Source organism: Danio rerio, chromosome 24 (genome assembly GCF_049306965.1).
Source record: "Danio rerio strain Tuebingen ecotype United States chromosome 24, GRCz12tu, whole genome shotgun sequence".
NCBI lineage: Eukaryota > Metazoa > Chordata > Actinopteri > Cypriniformes > Danionidae > Danio > Danio rerio.
In genome coordinates this window covers 23841823-23867073 of record NC_133199.1, presented here as the reverse complement: position 1 = coordinate 23867073, position 25251 = coordinate 23841823, and the positions used below count along the sequence as shown (strand labels likewise).

Below are 25251 nucleotides of genomic sequence, written 5' to 3'. Positions count from 1 at the left end.
ACTTCCATAGTATTTGTTTGACACTATAGATGTCAACGGTTGCCAGTTTTCAAAATAAAATAAATAAATATTTCATTTTATTTGAAATTATATTGAAATATCTTCTATTTGTGTTCAACAGAAAAAAAACATAAATCTTTGAAAGCACTTGTGAGTGAGTGAATAGTGCATAAAAATGTATCTAGGTCATCTGTCCCTTTTAGTAGACTAAACAAGCAAATAATACAAACAGCACACAGATAGTTATATTCAAAAATAAAGTGTACAATATGATAAAACCCTTTTTAGAATAACAAATTTAATATTTATACAACATATTGTAAACTATTCTAGAATTCAAGCGTGATGTTTACTAGTGGTTAGTTTGAACTTTAAATCAAACGAAGACATAGTGAGTTTCATCACTGGGTTAATTAAAGCATATCTTGGAAACAAGTTTTCATACCTTGCTTGATGTTGGTCTTTTTCCAACTGGAGATGTGGGGTTCTGGTCCTGTAACAAACAAAGATCAAAATACACTGTAAAAAAAAAAAAAATCTATTTATTAACAGATTCTCGTATTTTGTGATATGTTTTCGGTTTATTTACACTTATGAATTTCATTATGGGAGCTTTATCTCTTTGTCTGCTTTTGGTGATGAATATTTCTTATATATAAACTTTCTAAACAGTGATTTTTAAATTATTGATGTTAGTAGTTTGAAAAATATGTTGTGTAAGAAACAATATATATATATATATATATATATATATATATATATATATATATATATATATATATATATATATATATATATATATATATATATATATAGCATTAAGGGAATACAATAACAGAAAACATACTGGCACTTTATTATTAGTTCTCAAGGAACTTCAATGCTATGTGGAAACTTCTACTACGTGGATTTCATCAGAATCCAATCATCTTGTAAAAATGGGTTTTAACCACAGCGGTAGTAGTTTTGCTGAATGACTAAAAATGATCAGTATGATGGTAAAAAAAACCTAATAATTTCGAGTCAAACCATCTTCTGCAATCTTATATTAAAAACGGAAATAAGGGCAGTATTAATAGCTAAAAATGTGGGAGAGCGTTGATATTACTGTATAAACTCTGTATAAACTGAACTACACTGTTTCAATTTACTATGATCTTTTATGTGAAGCTGCTTTGAAACAATCTACATTGTAAAAGTGCTTTACAAATAAAGATGAATTGAATTTAATTGAAATATGTGGTTGTGTTGTATTGCAATAAGGAGCAATTAAGTGTTGATGTTAAATCAAAAGTAATTAACAAATACTTAATGAAATGATTTAATGGCAATAACTTGCTATGCTTACAACCAAATTAGTTATAAAATAACTGTATAAAATGTAAAATATGAAATGATAATTGTACCAAGCTTAAATGTAAAGATAAAATTAGGCAGAAGGAGAGACAGGGGAGGGAGAGACAAAGAGAGTAAGTAGGCCTCAAAGAGGCAGAGAAGATAGACTCCAGATCAGAAGAGGAGCAAAGCAGGAAAGCACAGAGCAAAAAAGACCTATCTTTCTTGACCATGTGACCAAAGCCCAAATACTGAAACATTCAAACTGACCAATCAACATTTGATCACATTGTAAAACCCGCAAAGTCCACACACCAGTGCCTGATCTAATCAGTATACTTTTGGAGTCAGTATGGACCTTCTTTAGTGAAAAATACATGTTTTTGCCATATAAACAAATGCATATGACAAATGTTGGCAGCGTCAGCATGCACAGCTGTCGCTACTTACAATCAGATTGGAATAAAAGTGCAAAAGTGTGCCAAGCTGAGGCATCCTTTTAGCTTCAGATCATTTCACGATGTTTTTGAGAGAGTAGATGAGGGTTCCTTCAGATGTATCTACAGAGAGAGAACGAGAAAGCGGACTGCTTCTCCCATCCAGAGTGTGTGATATGTGGCGGCAGATGATCAAGCTGGGCTTCTACCTGGCCTGGCGTTCTTTGGGTTCGGACCCCAGAGAGGTTTCCGAGATCAGACGAGATCAGGCAAGCCAAGGGGATTTGTATTGTTGTGAATTTCCTAAAAGAGCAACATGGTCTTGCAGCATGTCTTTTTTATGACGCCGCTCCGACTGTGCGTTTCTGGATGTGGTGGTTTCCTGTCCCTGAATGATGGGACTGCGTTTCGTGTCTGGGGTTCCAGCATGTTGATGCAGTGCTCGCGGGCAGTGCATGCCATTACTGCGGTGGCATGTCTGTTGTGCAGTTAAGATTGCGGCTCGCTCTTGTAAAAGAGCAATCCACCCTGGTTGTCCCCCGCTTCATGGTGGGCACTTAGACAGATCTGAGGGTTACAGTGGAGTAAATCTACTGCTCTTGGGATTGCAGGCCCTTTCACTCCTCCACATGCTCCATCCAAGCTTTGAGTTAGAGAAGCTCTCCGTTCCAGGATGGTCACCCTCTCACTTGATGACACAGAGGCTTAGATGTCCATCGCTGCACCGGAGAACAGTACATTAGCCCCTTTCACACAGTGATACCGGAAACGACTTTACCGGTATATTCAAAAAAGCGCTGTTCACACAGGCGAGGACATTACAGAATTTTTCCAGAAAAGACCATTCACACATCCATTCCAAAATACCGGTAAATTCTGACATCACTCACCACAAATGAGCCTTAAACGGCTGTGCTTGTATTAGTAAACATTTGACTACATTACAAACTCTGTGGATGATCAGTATTGTGAACAACTTCGATCAAAGCATATGGAGGATCACGTTCGCATGTTGAGATGTTCTTAATATGTGCGTGTGCTGGCGCTCACTGGCTGTTTCACAGGCACACGCAAAGCTTGAAGGTAAACAAACAGCGGCTTATTATAAGCATCTTATCGATGCTTATTTACACAGTTGGCATTAAGAAGAACATATAAACGTTATCTGACTAACTTCTAGCAGCTAAATGCGTCTGGGAAAATATTCAAAGGCTTTTATTCTCATGAACCGTGCGGACGTAAATGCGTCTGACTGTTCTGATTGGCTAAAGCAGACGTCTTACGTCAGCACGTTTTAGACGTGCACGCGCTCTTTCCGGCAATCTTCCTTCTGCTTTCACACAGCACAGCATTCCGGCAAATTACTGGTAATGTTACAACTTCTCTTTACGGAAAATAGCCAGAATGAATTTACCAGTATTTTCAAAAAGGACCTGTTCACACATACAACCTTTCCGGAAAATTGGCGGTAATTTTCCGGAAAGGTCTGTATGTGTGAAAGGGGCTATTGTCTGATGAGGATTTGAACCCGCTCCCTCCTTCCAGGGTAGCTCCTCTCTCATCGGTGTGTAGGTTATCTGCCTCCCTCGAAGCCAGAGTCCACACTGCCATGGGCCAGGCATATCCCATATCCCTTTTCTTGGGTTGGAGCTGGACTCGATCACCATGATGGCCAGCTGAAGCTGACCTGTCTGAGAGAGTTTGACAGAGAAACTGTGAACTGGAGCAGCTTCTGGAGCATACGGCATCTGCAGCTGCTGTCTCACCGCTTGGGTGCTCCATATGAGACCACTTCAGCATTGGCTTCATGATCGGGTCCCAAGACGCGCATGGCACTCAGCCTCTGGACGAACCCTGTATTTCTACAGGAATGTGTGCCTCTAGAACAGGTGTGCAAGCATGTCATTGTTTTGACGGATGCTTCCAGTTTTGCTGGGGGGCCGTGTGGTGCGGGCATGCACCTGGGGATCCGTGGTAGGAACCTGGTTGCATTGGCATTTTAATTGCCTGGAGCTGTTGCCTGCTCGCACAGATACTGTGTAAAGTCAGGGAGGATGAGGAATGGGTCTATTTATTGTGCCTCTATGGCTAAATTGGACCTGTATTTCTGCTCTCTTCTCGTGATTTCCCCTCCCTGGCACATCCCCTGGAAGCACCCTCTATGCGGCATGCCTATGCCCCGAAATGGAGTCTATTCGCTGTGTGGGGTTGGTGTTACGATCATCCCTGCTCTAAGGACATGGCGATGGCGGCGTACTGCGTAAGCATCACCTTATTATTCAGTTGCCAGAGGCGCGAGACATGGATATTAGTTCTATACTGTTCCCCTCTCATATCCATTTGGAGATCTCTCTTAGGAAAGATCTGCTTGATCACTCGACTCTTTAAGATTATCTTTAATATTTCTTTCCAGGTAGACAGCTCTGCTGGTTGCGTTGGCATTGGTGAAATGGGTGGGTATCTGGAGGCATTTTTGTTTAGCGAAATGTGCCAGCGTTTTGGGCGGGCCCAATCCCACATCTTTCCTGAGACCCGGGCTACCTAGGTGCCCTAGGTTCCAACAGCATCCTTTTTAGACTACGTAGTGAACCTGCAAGGTAGACCCAGCCCCTTTATTGCTGTATCCTGTTTACTCTTTGCATATTATACGAACCATACTCAGAGCTTATAGATCCTCTGAGCAGCTCTTTATCTGTTACAGTGATCGGAAGAAGGGAAGTGCCGTATCCAAACAAAGGTTGCAACATACCCACTGAACAGTGGATGCCATCTCCCTCGCTTATCTGAGTAACCCTGGCAAACCCTGCAGAGATTCCTCTGAGGCCCCCAACATCTGACTCAGTGGAGGAGTCAGGTGTTGGCCCATTACGTTGTTGGCATGCCTGCTGGTCAGTCCGCGTTCTGGGTAAAGGTGCCTGCTATGTGTGATCCCTGCTGGAGATCCCATATGCTTACTTAGACATGATGCAGTCCCCCCTCCCAGGTGGACCTGTTTCTTCCCTCCCCGCTAACCACCTCTTTTTATATGTGTACTCCCCCTTCTCAGGGCTAGTCCATATGTCTTCTTGCCACCAGGTCTCCCAACTTGGGCAGCAGGTGGCCTCCACAGTATCCTCCCTATTGGGACTGCGTGCTTTCCCAACGTATTGTCATATTAAAATTTTTAGAAATTAACTAGATGCACTACGAATCCTGAAAAATATATTTAAATCAGTAAATCTTCTGTTGAAGTGTGAAAAGTAAGGGTCAGGGAACACGTTGAAAGACCACGCCTCTGGTGATGCAGGTGCGCTCATGCTCTTGGCTTGGTAAAACTTTTAATCAGGGGCAAGGTAAGGGTCAATCATTGTGGCGTTTTTCAGAAATTTCCCTATAGTGGAAGTTTCCACATAGCATTGAAGTTCCCCTCCGAAGTGGAACGCTTCAGTTACTTAAGTAACCCTCATTTACCGAGGGGAGGAACAGAAATGCTATGTTCCTTTGCCACAATGATTGCCCCTGAGCTGTTGGGTGTGAAAGTCTCTTCAGCTAGAAAAGGATGACTCAGCTTGGCATGCGCTACGCATATATTCCAAATTGATTGTAAGTAGAGCACCTGTGCATGCTGACGCTGCCAACTCATTGGCATTTCATTGGCAGGTTTATATACTCTTTCAGGTGATTGGATTCTGACGAAATCCCCATAGTGGAAGTTTTCACATAGCATTTCCGTCACCCTTGGTGAACAAGGTTACTTTAGTAACCGGAGTGTTTTTCGTATTGTAATTTACAACACAAAGACTCTCAATATATCAGTTCATACTATTAAAATGGCAATCAAAGACACATTCTCAAACTCATCAACACCTAGGGCCCGATCATTCACCTGGTGCAATGCGGCGCAATTCACCAAAGTTTGATTTTGTAACTCTTCTGAAAGCATCGATACTGTGTATGGAGAAAACATGGCAACTTTTAGCTTTTTTTAATGCAAAAAAGCTATAAATGACTACATTTATTTGAAATTTGGAAGAAATGCAAAGAAGTAAATCGTAAATCCAAATAAACTGAGAATTTTTTTAAGTGCTCGTTTAATTGGTGCTTAAATGTGCAGTCATTACACTGCTATTAACAGAAACTATTTAATTAGTTAGGCAGTTCATCTGCCTCATCCTCACAGGCCCTAAAGGTCAACACATGCATTATAAAGAATAAAAGTAGCTACAAGTACTAACTGCTTTCAGGAGGTTTCCTGCAGGTTCTGCAGCTGCCACTTTGGACAGATATAGTGCAGACAAAGCTTTGACAGAAATAGAGGGTTTCTCTGGTGCGTAGAGGGCCAAGTTGTCTCTGAAATCTGCAACTGACCTTCTCTTATCCTCTGTAACAAAGCAGAAAAATCACATTCACAATATGGTTAATGTGATTGTTGATTTCCTGAATGAAGGAGAGAAATCAAGTCAACATGTTTTTTTTTTTTTTTTCAACTGAGACCCCCAACCTCTCCTCTCGACATACACATGCATCAGGGGGCACCAAACAGATTCTTAATATGAGATATCAGTTTTATTTAAAGCAGAATATTGTCTTTCAATTATAGGTGAGTGCTTATGTGATTGGTCAGGCATTCTGTTTGTTAGTTTTGCCAGATATTTTTTGTGTGTGTGTGAGAGTTAAAAGTTTTAATCAATGTAATATGTCCTTGCTGTATAAATCTGTATTTATGTCTTTAAAACCGTAACTTGCCCAAATGTTCAAATTCCAATAATAAATGTTTCGTGAGCAACAAATCAGATTATTAAAATGATCATGTGACACGGAAGATTGCAATAATCATCATTGATGTATCACATTTGGAACAATATAAATACATTTTTTTTATAAGATAATATGTCCACTGAGTTGAAAAGATTTCTGTTGATGATTTTATTTTTGTTATAAGTAAGTGACTTTATGTAAAGGATTTTATGTCTTTTTAACCAGCTCATATGCCTTCAGGTCCATTATGACTTGGAAATTCTACATAACAATTTCTGAAAAACATGCTTTATAAACCTCAATATACACGTTTAAAAAAGGTGATTTAACAGTCATGAATTATGAGGCTGAAAAATGTAATTTAAGAATGTCAAATCATTTCAATGCATAACATTGTTAATTATGTTATATGTTTTTATAAATTTCATATAATAAATATAAAAATGTATATACAGTTGAAGTCAGAATTATTAGCCCCCCTGAATTATTCGCCCCCAATTTTCCCCCAATTTATGTTTAACAGAGAAAATATTTTTCAACAAATTTCTAAACATAATAGTTTTAATAACTCATCTCAAATAACTGATTTATTTTATCTTTGCCATGATGACAGTAAATAATATTTTACTAGATACAGCTTAAAGTAATATTTATAGACTTAATAAATGAATTAACTAGGCAGGTTAGGGTAATTAGGCAAGTTATTGTATAACGATGGTTTGTTCTTAAAGGGGCTAATAATTTTGTTCCTAAAATGTTTTTTTAAAAATTAAAAACTGCTTTTATTCTAGCCGAAATAAAACAAATAAGACTTTCTCCAGAAGAAAAAATGCTATCAGACATACTGTAAAAATTTCCTTCCTCATTTAAACATCATTTGGGGAATATTTAAAAAAAATAATAATAATCAAAGAGGGGCTAATAATTCTGACTTCAACTGTATATAAGAATTATAAAGTGTCAAGTCACTGACCAACTAGGTTTAGGTTACAATTAGGTTTTCTTTGAAAAATATTAATTAATCTTTTCAGCTTAGTCCCTATATTAATCAGGAATCCCCACAGTGAAATGAACCGCCAACTTATCCAGCATATGTTTTATGCAACCCATCACTGGGAACTACCCATAGACTCTCATTCACACTCATACACTATGGCCAATTCAGCCTGCCCAATTCACCTAGAGTGCATGTCTTTGGACTTGTGGGGGAAACCGGAGCACCCAGAGGATACCCACGCCAACACTAGAAACATGCAATCTTCACACAGAAATGCCAACTGACCCAGCTGAGGCTCGAATCAGCGACTTTCTTGCTGTGAGATGACAGCGCTACCCACTGCACCACTTTGAAACATATTAAGTTACATATTTTTACAGGCAGATTTAGAAAGCATTATCAGAGCTAATTTCGATTTCTGAAATGGTGATGGTTTTGATGGTTATTGCTCTATCAGCTCTCATATTAAAATGAACAGCTGCTACTAATACAAGTCATCAGCGAAATGCAAAGTGTGCTCAGAAATTTGGATGGAAAACATCCGTGACACAAATACCAAAGGGATTTCCAGGCAAGAAGCAAGAAACACACAACCCACAGTTAATCGTGAATTTCGAAAGGCAAAACTGTATTGTGAAATAAAATATGATCAACAATAGCAAGCCGGAAACAAATGTTAATACATGATAGACTAGAGTATGTATTTTTATTGTGGTAATCCATTTACCTGGGCAGTGAATTTAAACAAATACTGTACATTAAGTTGAACATTACAAAATTTAATTTGTTTAAATTCAGCCCATATAAATTGTTAGAAATAATTTAGCAAAAATTTTTAAAAATCAGTGTAACAGTAATTATGGAATTATTATTTCAGTACCATAATCATTGGTTTAATTACCACGTTTTGTCATCCAATTTAGTGTAAACACATTCTCCAATAGCTGTTCATTAACAAAACAAGACTTTAAAGAGTTCCTCTAAAACAGTTAAAAACGAGGACAGGTGACGTAAATCATCCTAAACATCCAACTAATTTTGGCATGTTAGTAAGTTGAAAATTAACATAGGATTATATATTTGTACACCAAAATGTTAAGGTTAAGCTTGTTTTCCAGCATGTGTTTTTAAAGCACAAATGAATAATGAAATTCTGGAAATCCTGTGTCCTTGTCACACAACAGTGCTCTTCTATTATAGACATATTATAGGAAACCCTATTTAGCACACTCACTATTTCATGCAATAAACATGAACTCACCATTCAGCGCTGTTTCTCTTTGCTCAGAAGCTTAACTCAAATCCCCCTGAATTATTTTATTACTTAGTTCAGTACTGATCCAGTGGCTGGTCTGTTGGCCATGTGTGTGTCCTCCTGCGAGTGTGTCAGCAAGCTTCTGTTCTGGTAACAGCTGACCCCGTCCGGTTCCCAGGCAAGGAGAAGTGCCAGCTTGCTATTTTTGGAGCTATTCTGCTATACTGTTACACCAGGCTGAGTCAATCACTTGTTGAGATACAGAGCTACTTTTCCAGTCGGCCTTAAACTGGCACTCAGAAAAGACTAAAATAAGCATGTTATTTTCATCACATGTCATTGTGAACAGTTGCTGCTCCTGCTGTGATGTCATCTGTCTTTCTGCAGTTTGCAGAACCCTCATATGTGGCAAAAGTTTTATCATTAGCAAAGAAAAGTCATACGTGCTCTTTTATGTGACTGAAATTGACAGTATTATATGCTTTGTGTCTAGCATGATTTTGTATTCAGCTACTGCGTTTTGCTCTTGACATTTAGGTTACACGATACTCTGTCAACATTTGAAACTTAACCTTGAACTACAATCCTTATAAATGGTGTTAGCTGAGGTCAGCCCTGCTAATGCTATTGCTCATAGTTTGGAATAACTAAACCCCTTAACCTATTTAAATTGGACGCTTTACCATCTTTCAAACCTTGCATCTAGTTTTTTTTTCTTACATGATTAGCTTCTGATTTTTAATGATACTTATACATATTCATTTTTACTTGCTTGAGCTAGCAACACATTAAAGCATGCTAGTCATGTGCGAAAATAGGCAAGAACTATGCTAACTAGTATTTAGGCATAGATATATACACTAGATATCGCATGGGGACCCTGAGCATGTGTCAATAGCGCCGCCACATTGGTACAGTGCTTCCAGGACAAATGTCATTCAACCGCACTTGTCAAGACAGTGTTATTATGTGAAGATGCGGGACTTTAGCACTGTCTACGGTTGTAGTAACGAGCAAACAAAGAAAACAAAGCACAAAGGCAGAACATTTCATAGGTAATATTAAGTTTTTTTCTGTTTTTGTATGTTCTGAACTTATGTGCTAATCAGGTAACGTTATTGATGATAACAGTCACTAACTGCATTCACCATTGGGCAAAGCAGCTTCAACTCGCACTAAACACTCGGCTTATGCTAGTTTTGTTGAATAAAATCAGCAAACAATGCAAAAGAAATATGACAACGAGATGCTGCGCTGCCAGAAACCTGTAGTATTGTCGGCTAACGTTAATGAAAGAGTCGTTCGGGGGATTCATTCACAATCGAATCGCTCCCTCCGTTAGTATGAGAAGTGAAAGCAAGAAAGGAGGTGTGTTTCAGGACACGGGTTAGATTAAATTTAACAGGGAGGGTAAATAGTACATTTCTGTACACACAAACACAAGCTTCTTGTCAGGAATGCCTGTGCGGTCACTGATCCATCAATGTAGAAAAGTGATGTAAAATTATAATTTTCGTAATTAGAAAAAAAAAATTACATACTAACATCCAGGAAAACTCCCGATCATAGATATATGTGTATATATCTGGCTTTGTGTATATTTCTGGCCATAGTCCTCCACTGTACCTTGGTCCCGCATTCATTTCAAAGGAGCACTACCCTGTAGCAAGATGGCGGCGCTATTGACGCATTCCGTCCAATAGACAACAATAGGCCAGGCGACATCTAGTGTATATATCTATGGTATTTAGGCACATCATTAAACATGCCACAAATATGCTAATTCATGCTAGCACTATTAGATTATTATTATGATTATTAAATCATTAAAACAAGATTATCATGGTAGCAATACTGTCTGTTAAAACGAAATATGATAGCAACATGCTCCATGCAAAAATGCTGTTACCAACATATCAGCAACATGTTAAAACATGACAGAAGATGTTAGTTCATCTAACCCAGCAGGCACAGGATGTCAACATGATGTCAGATTGACATTTCACACCAATGCATTTAGCATTTTGTTTGGGTATGAAGAACGGCGTCAGAACCCAGCGTCAAGCTGAATGTCCAACATCGGAAAGACGTTGCATGTTGGCCACTTTATAATGCAAAAACAACAAAATATCAACGTCTACAGATGTTACAGCTTGACGTTGTGCGGACATACCAATATGACGTCTATCAGACGTTGGATTTTGGTCGTCATACCTGACAAATAAATGTATTTGACATTAATATGAGGGTTTAGGATATTGGGTTGACATTGGATTTTTGTCACACAAGCTAAAATCAACAAAATATCAACGTCGTTTCACATTGTTATTGGACGTCAAAATACAATTTCCTTAGACACTGGTGACCTAAATCTAACCTAATCTTAATGTCTTATGACATTGCGTGTCTGCTGGGAAGTAACCATAAATATTAAATGTTCTATGAACATGCTTTGAAACATGTTTTTTTCCACTTCTCCCTAAGGCCTTCTCACAGCAGTATCCCCCCATTACTGTCTATTTTTTGTAATTTAAATTTGTTAATGAGTTCAGCAAAATTCTTTTCCATGCTAACAGGGACTCCATATAAAACAATAAATCCATTAATCCATTACTTCAATGTGCTAAAACATGTTAGCCATGTGTTAAATTAATACAATCGTGCTAGCAACATGCTTATTTAGTTTAGCAATAATAAAACATCCACCCAAATAATAAAACACTAATTAAAACACCCAAATGACAGTAAAAACATTTCTTAAAGAAAAAAACCTTCCTGACAACGGGCACATCAGGTACTTACAAGCTAAACATGGGATGCTCAGAAAGGGATCTAATTTTCCAAAGTGGATCCCGTTTAAAAATATAAAAAATAAAATGATAAAAAAGCACATTCAGGAACTCACATAGAAAGCAATTTCTATTGTTTTTCTTTGCAGCTTATTTGTTATAAAATCAAATTATGTACTGTACTTACCCTCCGGAAATGATCTTTTTTCACTGTAAATGCCAGAAATGGTCTTTCTTCTATCCGATTGGGTTATCTCCTTACTTCTTCCACTCTAAACAAGTAATTATTTCATCAGTAAATACAAGTGACTCATTCACATCTCTGTAAGGTCAAAATTGTTTACCTTCATAATTACTTGAAACTCTTCAGTCTCTTGTTCATCATGAATGTTATAAACCTCTCTCTCTTTTTGGGTTTTTGTGTCCTCAGCATCTTTGTCAACAGAACAAGTACTGGTAAGAGTGGTGTTTTTGGCTCTCTTGTTGCCCATCACTGACTCTATAGTCTTGCTGCTCTTGGATTCAGGCTGGTTGATGACTTTTGACTCAAACAGGGCTCTGAGAGCTGTGGTACCTGTAGGTCTGTGCCGAGGGAGGCTCTCCATAGACTTACTGCGGGACATAGGAGAAATTTTGGGCCATTCTTTGACATCAGTTTTCTTGTCTAGGGTCTCAGTTATGCTGCCATTCTCTGTGACAGGGATTGATGTGATCTGCAAGCTTAACTGGTGGAGAGAAACCCAAAAATAAACTCACAGGTTTTACACAGGTAAAAGTGGATGCTTTCTTCAGGTAGACAATGACATCAAATATATAATACTTAATAATCTACAGTATTTGTATCTAGGAGTTTCTCAGTGGTTAGCACTGCCACCTCACAGCAAAAATTATGCTGATTCGAGTCCCGGCTGGCCTGCAGCATTTCTGTGTGGAGTTTGCATTTTCATCCTGTTTTTGTGTGGGTTTCCTCCGAATGCTCCGGTTTCCCCCACAGTTTAAAGACATGCACTATAAGTGAATTGAACAAACTAAATTGGCTGTATAGTGTATATACATTCGTGTGTGAATGTGAGATTGTATGAGTGTGTCCCAGTACTGTGTTGTGGCTGGAAGGGCATCCGCTACATAAAACATATGCCAAAATAGTTGATAGTTCATTCTGCTGTGGCAACTCCTGATAAATAAGGGACCAATGCAAAGGAAAATAATGAATAAATGATTTGTTTTTGTTGTTTACCTCATGCTTGATTTCCCTTGAAACAACTTCTTCAGTTTTTCTTTCAGGAGAGTTTTGATACCTGGTGAAAACATTATTTCATTGTAAAAAGTGATTAGTTGACTTTACTTTAAAGAGTAAACATGTTACTTTTAAAGCAATAAGTTGACTTTACTTAAAAATGAGTAAATCCATTGCCATATTTATGTAAATGAAGTATATGCATAATCCAAAGATTATGTCTTGTAAAATTTATAGATCGACCAAAATTAAAAATGTGCTATTTTCTATGCTGATATGGTTGGGAACTGTACTCTTATTCCAGTGTAATAATCAACTTTGCTGGTGTACTATGGCTGCAATGAAGGTGCAATGATATTACGTAGCACTGTTACCTAGTTGGCTACTATTTTCAGGTGCTACATAATATCATTGCACCTGCAGAAGCCATGGCAGCAAAATTGTTAGTACACGATGTAATTACAGAATCTTTTTTGAAATTTTTGCTCAAAATGCTAATGGTCTAATCTGATTTAATTATTTATGCTAAGCTAAGCTAAAAGTGTTCCTGCCAGACAGGGAGATTGGCTGAAGGGATTACAAAATGTTTAAATTAATAAAATAAAGTCTCTAGGGAGATGTAAAATTAGCCTGTTTTTATTTTTAGTGCTAAAATGAATAAGCTTAAAACATTTAAGACTCTGTTTACACCTACATTTATGATTGAATAGACCAATACCCATATTATTACCAGACATAAATGACGATAAAGAAGAATAAGTGATGCAAAATATTATGTGTGTTGGTGAACTATGCAGAGCTTTTTTTCTCACTGTGCCACAAGCTGAGAGACAGATTTCCTTTTGTCTCTGAGTCCAGCTTCAGTCCAGGTCAGGACATGATCAGAAGAAACACTTCTGAGAGACTGGGCTCTTCGCAAGCTGCCCTTCCCCTCCATTTCGTCCTCCTCGCGTAAAAATCTGTCCTTCATCACAGCACAACCTGCAAATGCTGAACACATGGAGCAACATTTGTGCTCATTCAGGTCACAAAGTGTGGTCTTGCTGTTTTAAACAGCAACAAAAAAGGTATTTAAACTCTATCTTTAAAATATGGATTTATATTAAAATAAATAAAAGGAACATGCAGCATAAATAGAAATACCTTTTGGTTTCACTTTAGACATTTTATGCATTGGCTAAAAGTAACTTTGCAAAATGTTATTGGAACATTAGTTTGTACACTCTTGAGTTATGGGACCTTCAATGGAAAGCTTTAGCAGATATGCTATTTTATATATTGTTATGCTGCAATATTATCTTTATAATCAATAAGTGTCAAAATGGACCATCAACCTTTTTCTTATACAAGAAAATAACATATTTTATTAATACTCCCATGCCACAATATTCATATTAATCATTACCAGTCTTGATAATATGTCAGTTATCATTTGTTAACTGATAATTAACCATCTCTCATTTACATAACACTACTAAATCCACTGTGCTTAAAAAAACAAAATATTGTTAAACAGGGTTATGAAGGCCATTTCTTTTATTTAGCAAACGTACATTTTTGCAATGTAGATGTGAAACAGTTAAAATAAGTGAAATGTTTTACCTCTGAAAAGTGTGTGGACCACTCCATTGACGGATGACTAGAGAAAGTTCTCTGTGCATCACGCGCAAAGCTCGCTGGGCAGAATCTGGGGCCAAAGTCCAGCTGATTTATTACACCTGACTCTGGGAAAACTCAGTCCTGTAAAGGTTCGTACCCTGTAAAATGGGATGGTTCGGAAAACTGTGATTGCCGTCAATAAAACTTATGACTGCTTCCATTGAAAGTTATATAATGTTATATTTATATAACATTATATTTATATTTATATAACATTATATTTGAGCTGTCATCTCAGCTCAAATATAGCCTGAAAATAGCCTGACATACTGTGCAGTATGTGCAAAAATATGTATTATTATTATTATTATTATTATTATTATTATTATTATTATTATCATTATAGTTATTATCTGTCTTTTGGTTTTAAATACTCATAATCTAGAGTTTGAAAATTTATTAAATCAATTCTGAAGTAAATTTATTTTAAGAGTGTAGTTAACACAAAATTTAACAGTTTATAAATTTTTAAAACAATGAAATCTGTATTGCAAAAAAAGTGTAAGAATGTAATTAATGACATGATACAGGAGAATTACAGAACTTGCACAGACATATCCAGTATGAGGGGAGTATGAGCTCAGGCAGATCTTGAGAACTCCCCTGCTGTAGTAGATTATGAACAGAGGGATTGCTTTTAAGAAATTACTACTTATGGGCATGCCTATGGTGCCGATTTGGATTAGTCAATTAACTTAAGTTGCATGTTTTTGGACAGTGGGAGGAAACCGGTGAACCCAGGGGAAACCCACATGAGCCTGGGGAGAACACGTAAACCGCACAGAAACGTCAGCTGGCTTGGTGAGGACTAGAACCAGTGACATTCTTGCTGTGAGGCAACAGTGCTAACCACTGGGCCACCGTGCCACCCATCTAGGAAAGGAGGAGGGGTAGGGGTGAAAGGGGGGATTCTTCAAAACGAGTTTTATAAATGTGTACTTTTACTCTCATTTGAGTACATTTTTAGTGCAGTATCTGTACTTTTACTCCACTACTTTCCTTAAACCTGCAGTCACTACTTAATTTTTTTCTTGTCTATGGGGATTACAAAAATCAGTCCAGTATCAGTGTGTATGGAGTTTGGTGTTTCAGGATTTGTCAACTTCCAGTAGCTCAGTGGGTAAGTGATTAACTTCTCACACCAGAGACCCGGCTGACAGAAGTGTCTTGTGTGGATTGTATTGTGTAAATATGTATAAAATGTATCCTGTGTGCATATGTATAGAATGCATTGTGTGTCTTTATGTATGAAATGTATCATGTATGGAGTATGTATATGTATGAAGTGTATCCTCTCTGGTGTATATATTGTGTGTAAGTATATGCATATGTATGGAGTGTATTGTGTGTATATGTATGGAGTGTGTTGTGTGTGCATACGTATGGAGTGTATATATGTGAAGAATGTATCATGCGTGCATATGTATGATGTGTGTGTGTGTATGTATAGAATGTATCATGTGTGTATCGTGTATCATGTATGGGATATGTATGGTGTGTGTGTGTATATGTATAGAATGTATCATCTGTGCATATGTATGGAATGTATCATGCGTGCATATGTATGGAGTATATCATGTGTGCATATGTATGAAGTGTATATGTATGGTTTATCATGTGTGCATATGTATCGTATGTCTATGTGTATGGAATATGTATATATATATATATATATATATATATATATATATATATATATATATATATATATATATATCATGTGTGTAAATGTATGGAGTGTGTAAATGTATAGAATGTATTGTGTGTATGTATGGAATGTATTATGTCTGCATATAGGAGTGTATCATGTGTGTAGATGTATGTTGTATTATATGTGTGTATTTATCATGTGTATCATGTATGAAGTGTATCATGTGTTCATATGTATGGAGTGTATCATGTGTGTGCATATGTATAGAATGCATCGTGTGTGTATATGTATAAAGTGTATTGTGTATATGTATAGAATGTATCATGTGTGCATATGTATGGAGTGTATCATGTCTGCATGTGTGTATATATATATATATATAGAATGCGTGTGTGTATGTATAGAAAGTATCGTGTGTGCATATGTATAGAATGTATTGTGTGTGTATATGTATTGAGTGTATTGGAGTATGTATATGTATAAATTGTGTAAGGTTATATGTGTGTAATGTGTACAAGTGTATATGTATAGAGTGTATTATGTGTGTAAACTTGTATATGTGTAGTGTGTATATGTGTAGTGTGTCTGGATTCATCAACTTCCAGTAGCTCGGATTCTATTCCAGATGCTGACAAGAGTGTATGTATGTAGTGAATCATGTGTGTGTATATATGTATAGAGTGTATCGTGTGTGTATGTATAGAATGTATCATGTGTGCGTATGTATGGAGTGTATAGAGCTTGTATGTAAAATAAAGTGTATAATGTGTGTAAATGTATAGAGTGTATGTGTATGGAGTGTACTGTGTGCATAAGTATTATGTGTGCCTATGTATGGAGTGTGTGTTTATATATTTAAATATGTATGTTTAGAATGTATCATGTGTGCATATGTATGGAGTGTGTGTGTTTAGAAAGTATCATGTGCATATGTATGGAGAATATCATATGTGCATATGCATGAAGTGTATATGTATAGTGTATCGTGTGTGGATATGTATAGAATGTATCTTGTGTCTTTATGTATGAAGCGTATCATGTATGGAAAATGTATATGTAAAAAAGTGTATCTTGTGTGTAAATGTATGAAGTATATCATGTGTGTATATGTATAGAATGTATTGTGTGTATAAGTATAGTGTGTCAGGATTCATCACCTTCTAGTAGCTCAGTGGGTAAGTGATTTACCTCTCACACTACAGACTGGGGTTCTATCCCAGACTCTGACAAGAGTGTATCATGTATAGAGTGTGTCATGCACTTGCACATTTTCAACCAAGATTACCAGTAATACTTTAAATATTACACCAATTTTTACAGTGCACTGTATATGTGTTCAGTCAATAGGCATCTAAGAGTACTTATAGTACAACTGAAACAACAATGGACAACAGGACTGTTTTGTGCACAGGCATGTGTTGTTTCTTCATAAAATACAGTAAAATCATGATCTTCTAGAGTAGGATAGTTCACTCAAAAAAAGTATAATTCTGTCATTGTTTATTTATCCTCCACTTGTTCCAAGCCTCAGTTTTTTCACACACACGATACACTCATACATACATACACTCTTGTCAGCATCTGAGATAGAACCCGGGTCTCTGGTATGAGAAGTAAATCACTTACCAACTGAGCTTCTGGAAGTTGATGAATCCAGATACACTACACATATACACTACATACGTTTACACACATAATACACTCTATACATTTGCATACATATACATACTCCATACATATACACACACACACACACAATACATTCTATACATATGCACACGATACATTCTATACAAACACACATGATACACTCCATACATCATACATTCTATACAGTACATATACATACATCACATTCTATAAATACATACACACACACACACACAAACATGATACACTTTATACATATGCTCAGATGATACATTATATACATACAGACACATTTTATATACGCACACACACCATACACTCTATACATTTGCACACATGAGACACTTTATACATATACATACGATACATTCTACACATACACACATGATACATTCTTTACATATACATTCTCCATACATGATACACACATGATACATTCTATACATACACACACGCAGACATGAAACACTCCATACAGAGATAGACTAGGATAGAATGATACATACACACACGTGGTATACATTATTTTAAATACAAGCTCTATACACTCCATACATTAGCACACATGAAATATTCCATACACACATGATACATTCTTTACATGCAAACACACGATACACTCCATACATATACTCAAATGATACACTTTATGCATATACACATGATACGTTCTATACATATGCACACATGATACACCCTATACATGATACACTCTTATCAGCATCTGGGATAGAACCCGGGTCTCTGGTATGAGAGGTAAATCACTTACCCACTGAGCTACTGAAAGTTGTTGCATCCAGACACACTATAATAATATAATATAATACACTTTATACATACTCCATATATAATAAACTCCATACATATACACAAACACACATATATATACACACAATGCATTCTTTACATATGCACACATGAAACACTATACATATAAACTTCTTACATATACACACATGATACACTCCATACACGTGCACACATGATACATTTTATACACACACACACACACACACACACACACACACACACACACACACACACACACACACACACACACACACACATGATACACTCCATACATATGCACACATGATACATTCTACACATACACACACACACACCATACATATGCACACATGATACACCATACATATACACTTCATACATATGCACACATTCTATACAAACATACCATACATATGCACGCATGATACATTCTATACATACACACATTCTATACATACGCACACATTATACATTCTTCACATATATGCACACATGATACGTTCTATACATACACACACATTACCTCTATACATATACACACAATACACTCAATACATATGCAGACATAATACACACGCTACATTCACACTTTATACTAAAATACTCCATACATATATGGAGTACACTTCTGTCAGCATCTGGGATAGAATCTGTGTCTCTGGTGTGAGAGGTGATTGACTTACCCACTGAGTCACTGGAAGCTAACTAGTCCTGACATTTACATTTTACATTTACATTTAGTCATTTAGCAGACGCTTTTATCCAAAGCGACTTACAAATGAGGACAAGGAAGCAATTTACACAACCAAGAGCAACAATGAATAAGTGCTATAAGCAAGTTTCAGGTCTGTGAAGTCTAAGAAGGGAAGTATTAGTAGTATTAGTATTTTTTTTATTTTTTATTTTTATTTATTTATTTATTTTTGTACAGTTAGTGTGATATTCAGAGAGGCAATTACAGATTAGGAAGTGTAGTGGAGACTAAATAGTTGAGTTTTTAGTCGTTTCTTGAAAGTAGCAAGTGACTCTGCTGTTCTGATGCAGTTAGGGAGTTCATTCCACCAACTGGGCAGATTGAGCGTGAGCGTTCGCGAAAGTGATTTCTTGCCCCTTTGGGATGGAACCACGAGGCGACGTTCATTCACAGAACGCAAGTTTCTGGAGGGCACATAGATCTGCAGAAGCGAGAGCAGATAAGAAGGAGCAAGGCCAGAAGTCACTTTGTAGGCAAACATCAGAGCTTTGAATTTGATGCGAGCAGCAACTGGCAGCCAGTGCAAACGGAGTATCAGCGGAGTGACATGTGCTCGTTTAGGTTCATTGAAGACCACTCGTGCTGCTGCATTCTGGAGCAGTTGAAGAGGCTTGATAGAGTTAGCTGGAAGCCCAGCTAGTAGAGAGTTACAGTAATCCAGTTTGGAGAGAACAAGAGCTTGAACAAGGAGTTGAGCTGCATGTTCAGATAAGAAGGGTCGGATCTTTCTGATGTTATAGAGTGCAAATCTGCACGATCGAGCAGTTCTAGAGATGTGGTCAGAGAAGTTTAGTTGGTCATCAATCGTTACTCCAAGGCTTTTCACCATTTTGGATGCAGTAATGGTTGCCCCGTCCATCTGGATTGAAAAGTTATGGTGTAGAGTCGAGTTGGCAGAAACTACAAGCATTTCCGTTTTTGCGAGGTTCAGCTGAAGATGATGATCTTTCATCCAGTGTGAAATATCCAACAAGCAGGCTGAAATGCGAGCTGGAACCGAGGGATCATCAGGATGAAAAGAGAGGTATAGCTGGGTATCATCAGCATAGCAGTGGTAGGAGAATCCATGTCTCTGGATGACTGGTCCTAGAGATGATGTGTAGATGGAGAAGAGAAGTGGCCCAAGAACAGAGCCTTGAGGTACCCCAGTGTTTAGATGCTGTAGGTTGGACACCTCACCCCTCCAAGACACCCTGAATGATTTGTCAGTGAGGTAAGATCTGAACCATTGTATAACAGTGCCCGCAACGCCCAGTGACTCAAGCGTAGATAGCAGGATCTGGTGGTTGACAGTGTCAAAAGCAGCTGACAAGTCCAGCAAAATGAGGACTGATGATTTAGAGTCTGCTTTAGCCAGTCTGAGATCCTCCACGACCGAGAGCAGGGCAGTCTCAGTTGAGTGGCCTTTCTTAAAGCCGGATTGCTTGTTGTCCATGAGATTGTTTTGAGTAAGAAAGTCCAGGACTTGATTGAACACTACTTTCTCCAGAATCTTGGCCATGAATGGAAGCAGGGATACTGGTCTGTAGTTTTGAAGTAGCGTATGGTCCAGGTTGGGTTTCTTTAGCAGTGGGGTTACCCTAGCCTGCTTAAATGAAGTGGGGAATAAACCAGAGTCAAGAGATGTGTTAATTATGTGAGTCAGTGTTGGTATGACTGCAGGAGAGATGGCTTGCAAGAGATGAGAGGGAATGGGATCGAGTGGACAGGTGGTTGCATGGCTAGATAGCACGAGTTTGGACACCTCAGACTCAGAGAGCTGAGAAAGAGGTGAGTGTGTGTGGTGTTGGTGGTGTACCTTGCGTGTTTGTTGTAGGTGCAGCAAATTGAGCACTGATTTTTGCAGTTTTGGTGCAAAAGAATGTAGCAAAGTCATCAGTAGTAAGTGTGGAGGATGCGGGTGGAGGAGGAGGATAGAGGAGGGAGGAAAATGTTTTAAAAAGTATGCGAGGATTAGTGGCATTGTTGATTTTCAGACGGTAATATGCCTGCTTTGCCGAAGTAACCTCAGCTGAGAAAGAGGACAGAAGAGTTTGGTATGTTAAGAGCTGTGCAGGATTTTTAGTTTTCCGCCAAATTCTTTCTGCAGCTCGAAGTTTTGAGCGATGCTCACGGAGAGCATCCGAGAGCCAGGGTGCAGGAGGACTGGCACGGGCTGGCCTGGATTCATATAAACACTAATTCAGGAATGATTTTTGTAGTCCCCATAGACAAGAAAAGAATAAATATACACACATGATACATTTCATACATATTGACATAATACAATCCACAGAATACAATTCTGTCTGCGTCTGGAATAGAACCCGGGTCTCTGATGTGAGAGGTGAATCGCTTACCCACTGAGCTACTGGAAGTTGACAAACCTCGACACACTATACATATACACTCCATACATACACACACTAATGCAGGACTAATTTTTTGTAATCCCCATAGACAAGAAAAAAGTAGTGACTGCAGGATAAAGTAAAGTAGTGGAGTAAAAGTACAGATCCTGCACTAAAAATGTACTTAAGTGAGAGTAAAAGTACATTTATAAAACTACTTAGTAAATTACAATTCCTGAGAAAAACTACTCAATTACAGTAATTTGAGTATTTGTAATTAGTTACTTTACACCACTGGAGAACATGCAAACTCCTCACAGAAATGCCAACTGCCCCAGCCGAGGCTCGAACCATCGGCCTTCTTGCTGTGAGGCAACAGCACTACCTAATGCACCACTGCGTCGCCGCGAGTGGATATGTGCATTGTAAATTGCTGAGCTCCCTCTATTAAAAAAGAAACAAATACAAAAGACAAAGACAAAAAAAGTTCTGAAAGAGATCAGACTCAGCCAGTTAATGAAAAGTAACGCAAAAGTAACTCAAACGTAATGTAACGCATTACACAACTATGTAACTTGTTACTCTTTTGGGGAGTAACTCAGTATTGTAATGCATTACGATGGTTATAATGCAAGTAACCATCCCCAACACTGAAGGTAGTTTACATAAGTTGTAGAAAATACAATATACAGTGTATATTTGTATGGAATTGAAGCTTTCAGATTAATAATTTTTATAAAACTTTTTGTGTCATTATTCTAGTGGTCAAAGGGGCATCTATCTGTGAATGTCAAAAGGACGTCAAGGTTTTAACATCAAATTGATTGAATTGAATTAGAATTTTTGACATGATTTATACTATAGTGACATCAGGGTGAGGTGACGTGGTGGAGCAGTGCTGTTGTCTCACAGCAAGAAGGTTGCTGTTTCGAAACTTGGCTGGTCAATTGGCATTTTTGTGTGGAGTTCGAATGTTCTACCTGCATTCGAGTGGGTTTTTTTACGGGTGCTCTGATTTCCCTCACAAGGCCAAAGACATGTGGCATAGGTGAATTGGGTAAGCTAAAATTGTCTGTAGTGAATGCATGTTTATGGATGTTTCCCAGTGAAGGGTTGCAGCTGGAAGAGCATCTGTTGCATAAAACAAATGCTGGGAAAATTGGCAGTTCAGTCCACTGTGGTGACCCCAGAATAATAAAGGGATTAACCGAAGCGAAAATTAATTAATGGATGACATCAATGTGCCTTTGCGAATTATTGTACATTAAAAGAAAGCTTATTTATTCAGCGTCATGTATAAACTACTTATTATAACTTGTTGCGAGTTTATATTTCACATAATCTTTCCATTCCTTTAATCCTACCATGATCTATGCTCATCCTTAAGGCTTCCTCTGCAAGTTAGGTGTTAGGCAGATGGTTAGACTTTATTACTCAGCCATGACCCTGTGGCCTCTGATGTCTTCTCTTGTTAGGGTCAAACTGCTTTTTGACCTTTAAACCTTGTAGGAGTGACGTACAGGAGACTGCTGTAGACGCTTACGTACAGTCTCGCATCACACAGATATTTTACACACTGTTCTCTATCAGGAACGAGGAAATTAATTACGAAATGCACGGATTAACCTGCAAGTCCAAAGTTACATGGTGGACAAAATCTGTATACTTTGCTCAGTTAATGAGCGTGCTGGGTTTGCACATGTTGTTCAATATAATCACTTCTTTGTGGTGTTTGTCCTTGTTCTTTTGCTTCTGTTTTCAGGCACTCTTGAAAAAAGTTAAGAATGAATACTGCTTGCTGATGAATGATTGCATTGTTTTAGGGAAGTACTGTGCGTGTTACTTCATTACCACACTGGAATAAAAACTTAGTTGTGACATGTATTTATTTATGTATGTATGTACAGTATGTATTTACAGTATGTATGTATGTATGTTTGTATGTATGCATGTATGTATGCATGTATATGTATGTATGTATGTTTATGTATGTACTCATTTTTTACTTAATTTATTTTAACTTTTTTGCTTAATTTTCCTTAATTTAATTTAGTTTTTTTATTTCATACTTAATATTTTAATGTTTTTTAAATTGTCTACAAAAACATGCAAATCACGCTGGCATTTCACACTAAGGTCTTGCTTTGAATCAGATGCAAGGTTTGAAATCATTTATTTTTAAACCCTCAAATTACTGTGTAGTACTACTAAAATAATATCTGAGGAATTTGCTTATTATTAATCCTGAACTGCTCAGCTAATATGCTGTGTCTGTTTGATGAATTACCTTGTTTAAAGTGATATATTTTTGGCACTAACACTAGTCTTTGCTCGCACTTAGCCACCAAATTATTTCCTTTAGTTCTGTCATCTATTTTAAGCTAAAGGTCTCTGCTGGGTTGCAGGTGCGAGCTATTTATACAGACACTGAAGAACTCTGCAAATGCATGATGCCCAAAAAGAAACTGATAATTAGTAATCAGTTACTTGATACTTTTATTTTTATTTGACTCATCACTTAAATAAGCAAACCAGTCAAAGCACATTTATTGAGTGATTTAGGCATTTAATATTTGCTTGGTTTTGTGTAATTCTATATTACTCTCTATAGTAAATTTTAAATGCAATTGAGTTAACTGTTACAATTTATGTATTTGAAAATATATTCTGTAGTTTTCATAATACAGAATTAATACATTTCTATTTTGTTGCTAATAAGGAAAACTGTAAATATTTTAAACAGTTTAGTTTAGTGGGAAGCACGGTGGCGCAATCGCCTCACAGCAAGAAGGTTGCTGGTTCGAGCTCCAGCCGGGTCAGTTGGCATTTCTGTGTAGAGTTTGCATGTTTTCCCCGTGTTGGCATGGGTTTCCTCCGGGTGCTCCGGTTTTCCCCGAAAGCCCAAAGACATGGTATAGGTGAATTGGGAAGGCAAAATTGTTCACAGTGTGTGTGAATGAATGTGTATAGATGTTTCCCTGTGATGGGTTGCAGCTTGAAGGGCATCCGCTGCGTAAAACATATGCAGGATAAGCTGGCGGTTCATTCCGCTGTGGCGACCCTAGATTAATAAAGGGACTTAGCGGAAAAAGAAAACAGATTGATGTTTGGAGTTTCGTTTAGTCTATTGAATGATTTGTGTGTGTGTGTGTGTATTTGTGTGTGTGTGTGTTAGATTACTAAATTAATTCTAGCACATGACTAAAATGTGTGTGTGTGTGTGTGTGTGTGTGTGTGCTTTTTTTTAAAATTCATAAACATGGACTGTTTGACCATACGTATGCACATTCATTCACTCATTTTCTTTTCAGATTAGTCTCTTTATTAATCTGGGGTTGCCACAGTGGAATGAACCACCAGCTTATCCAGCATATGTTTTATGCAGCGAATGCCCTTCTACAATTTCACACACACGCATTCACACACATACAATACGGTCAATTTTTAGCTTACCCAATTCACCTTTAGCACATGTCTTTGGACTTGTGGGGGAAACCAAAGTACCTGGAGGAAACCCACGCGAACATGGGGAGAACATGCGAACTGACTCAGCTGAGGCTCAAACCATGCAGTGACCTTCTTGCTGTGACAAGAAAATGCTACCCACTGCGCCACCACATTGCCTATGTAT

General features: G+C 37.6%; 1 protein-coding gene across 9 annotated transcripts in view; it reads right to left on the bottom strand.

Moving 5' to 3' along the window:
* LOC556668 (LIM domain-containing protein) overlaps positions 1–25251 on the bottom strand; it is a 143283-nt gene that overhangs the window by 10970 nt on the left and 107062 nt on the right. For 3 of the 9 annotated variants that reach the window (XM_073940417.1, XM_073940418.1, XM_009297401.5), the window contains 7 exons: positions 14390–14544; positions 13600–13777; positions 12788–12848; positions 11895–12275; positions 11738–11822; positions 5987–6132; positions 446–493 (listed from right to left, as the gene is read on the bottom strand). In XM_073940417.1, coding sequence (XP_073796518.1) covers positions 446–493; positions 5987–6132; positions 11738–11822; positions 11895–12275; positions 12788–12848; positions 13600–13757 — 879 coding nt within the window. In that variant the 5' untranslated portion in view covers positions 13758–13777; positions 14390–14544. Of the gene's footprint in view, positions 1–445; positions 494–5637; positions 5710–5986; positions 6133–8767; positions 8906–11737; positions 11823–11894; positions 12276–12787; positions 12849–13599; positions 13778–14389; positions 14545–19312; positions 19403–25251 lie in introns of those variants that run through there. The other 6 variants (XM_073940416.1, XM_009297402.4, XM_073940419.1 and 3 more) reach the window with 5 other exon arrangements.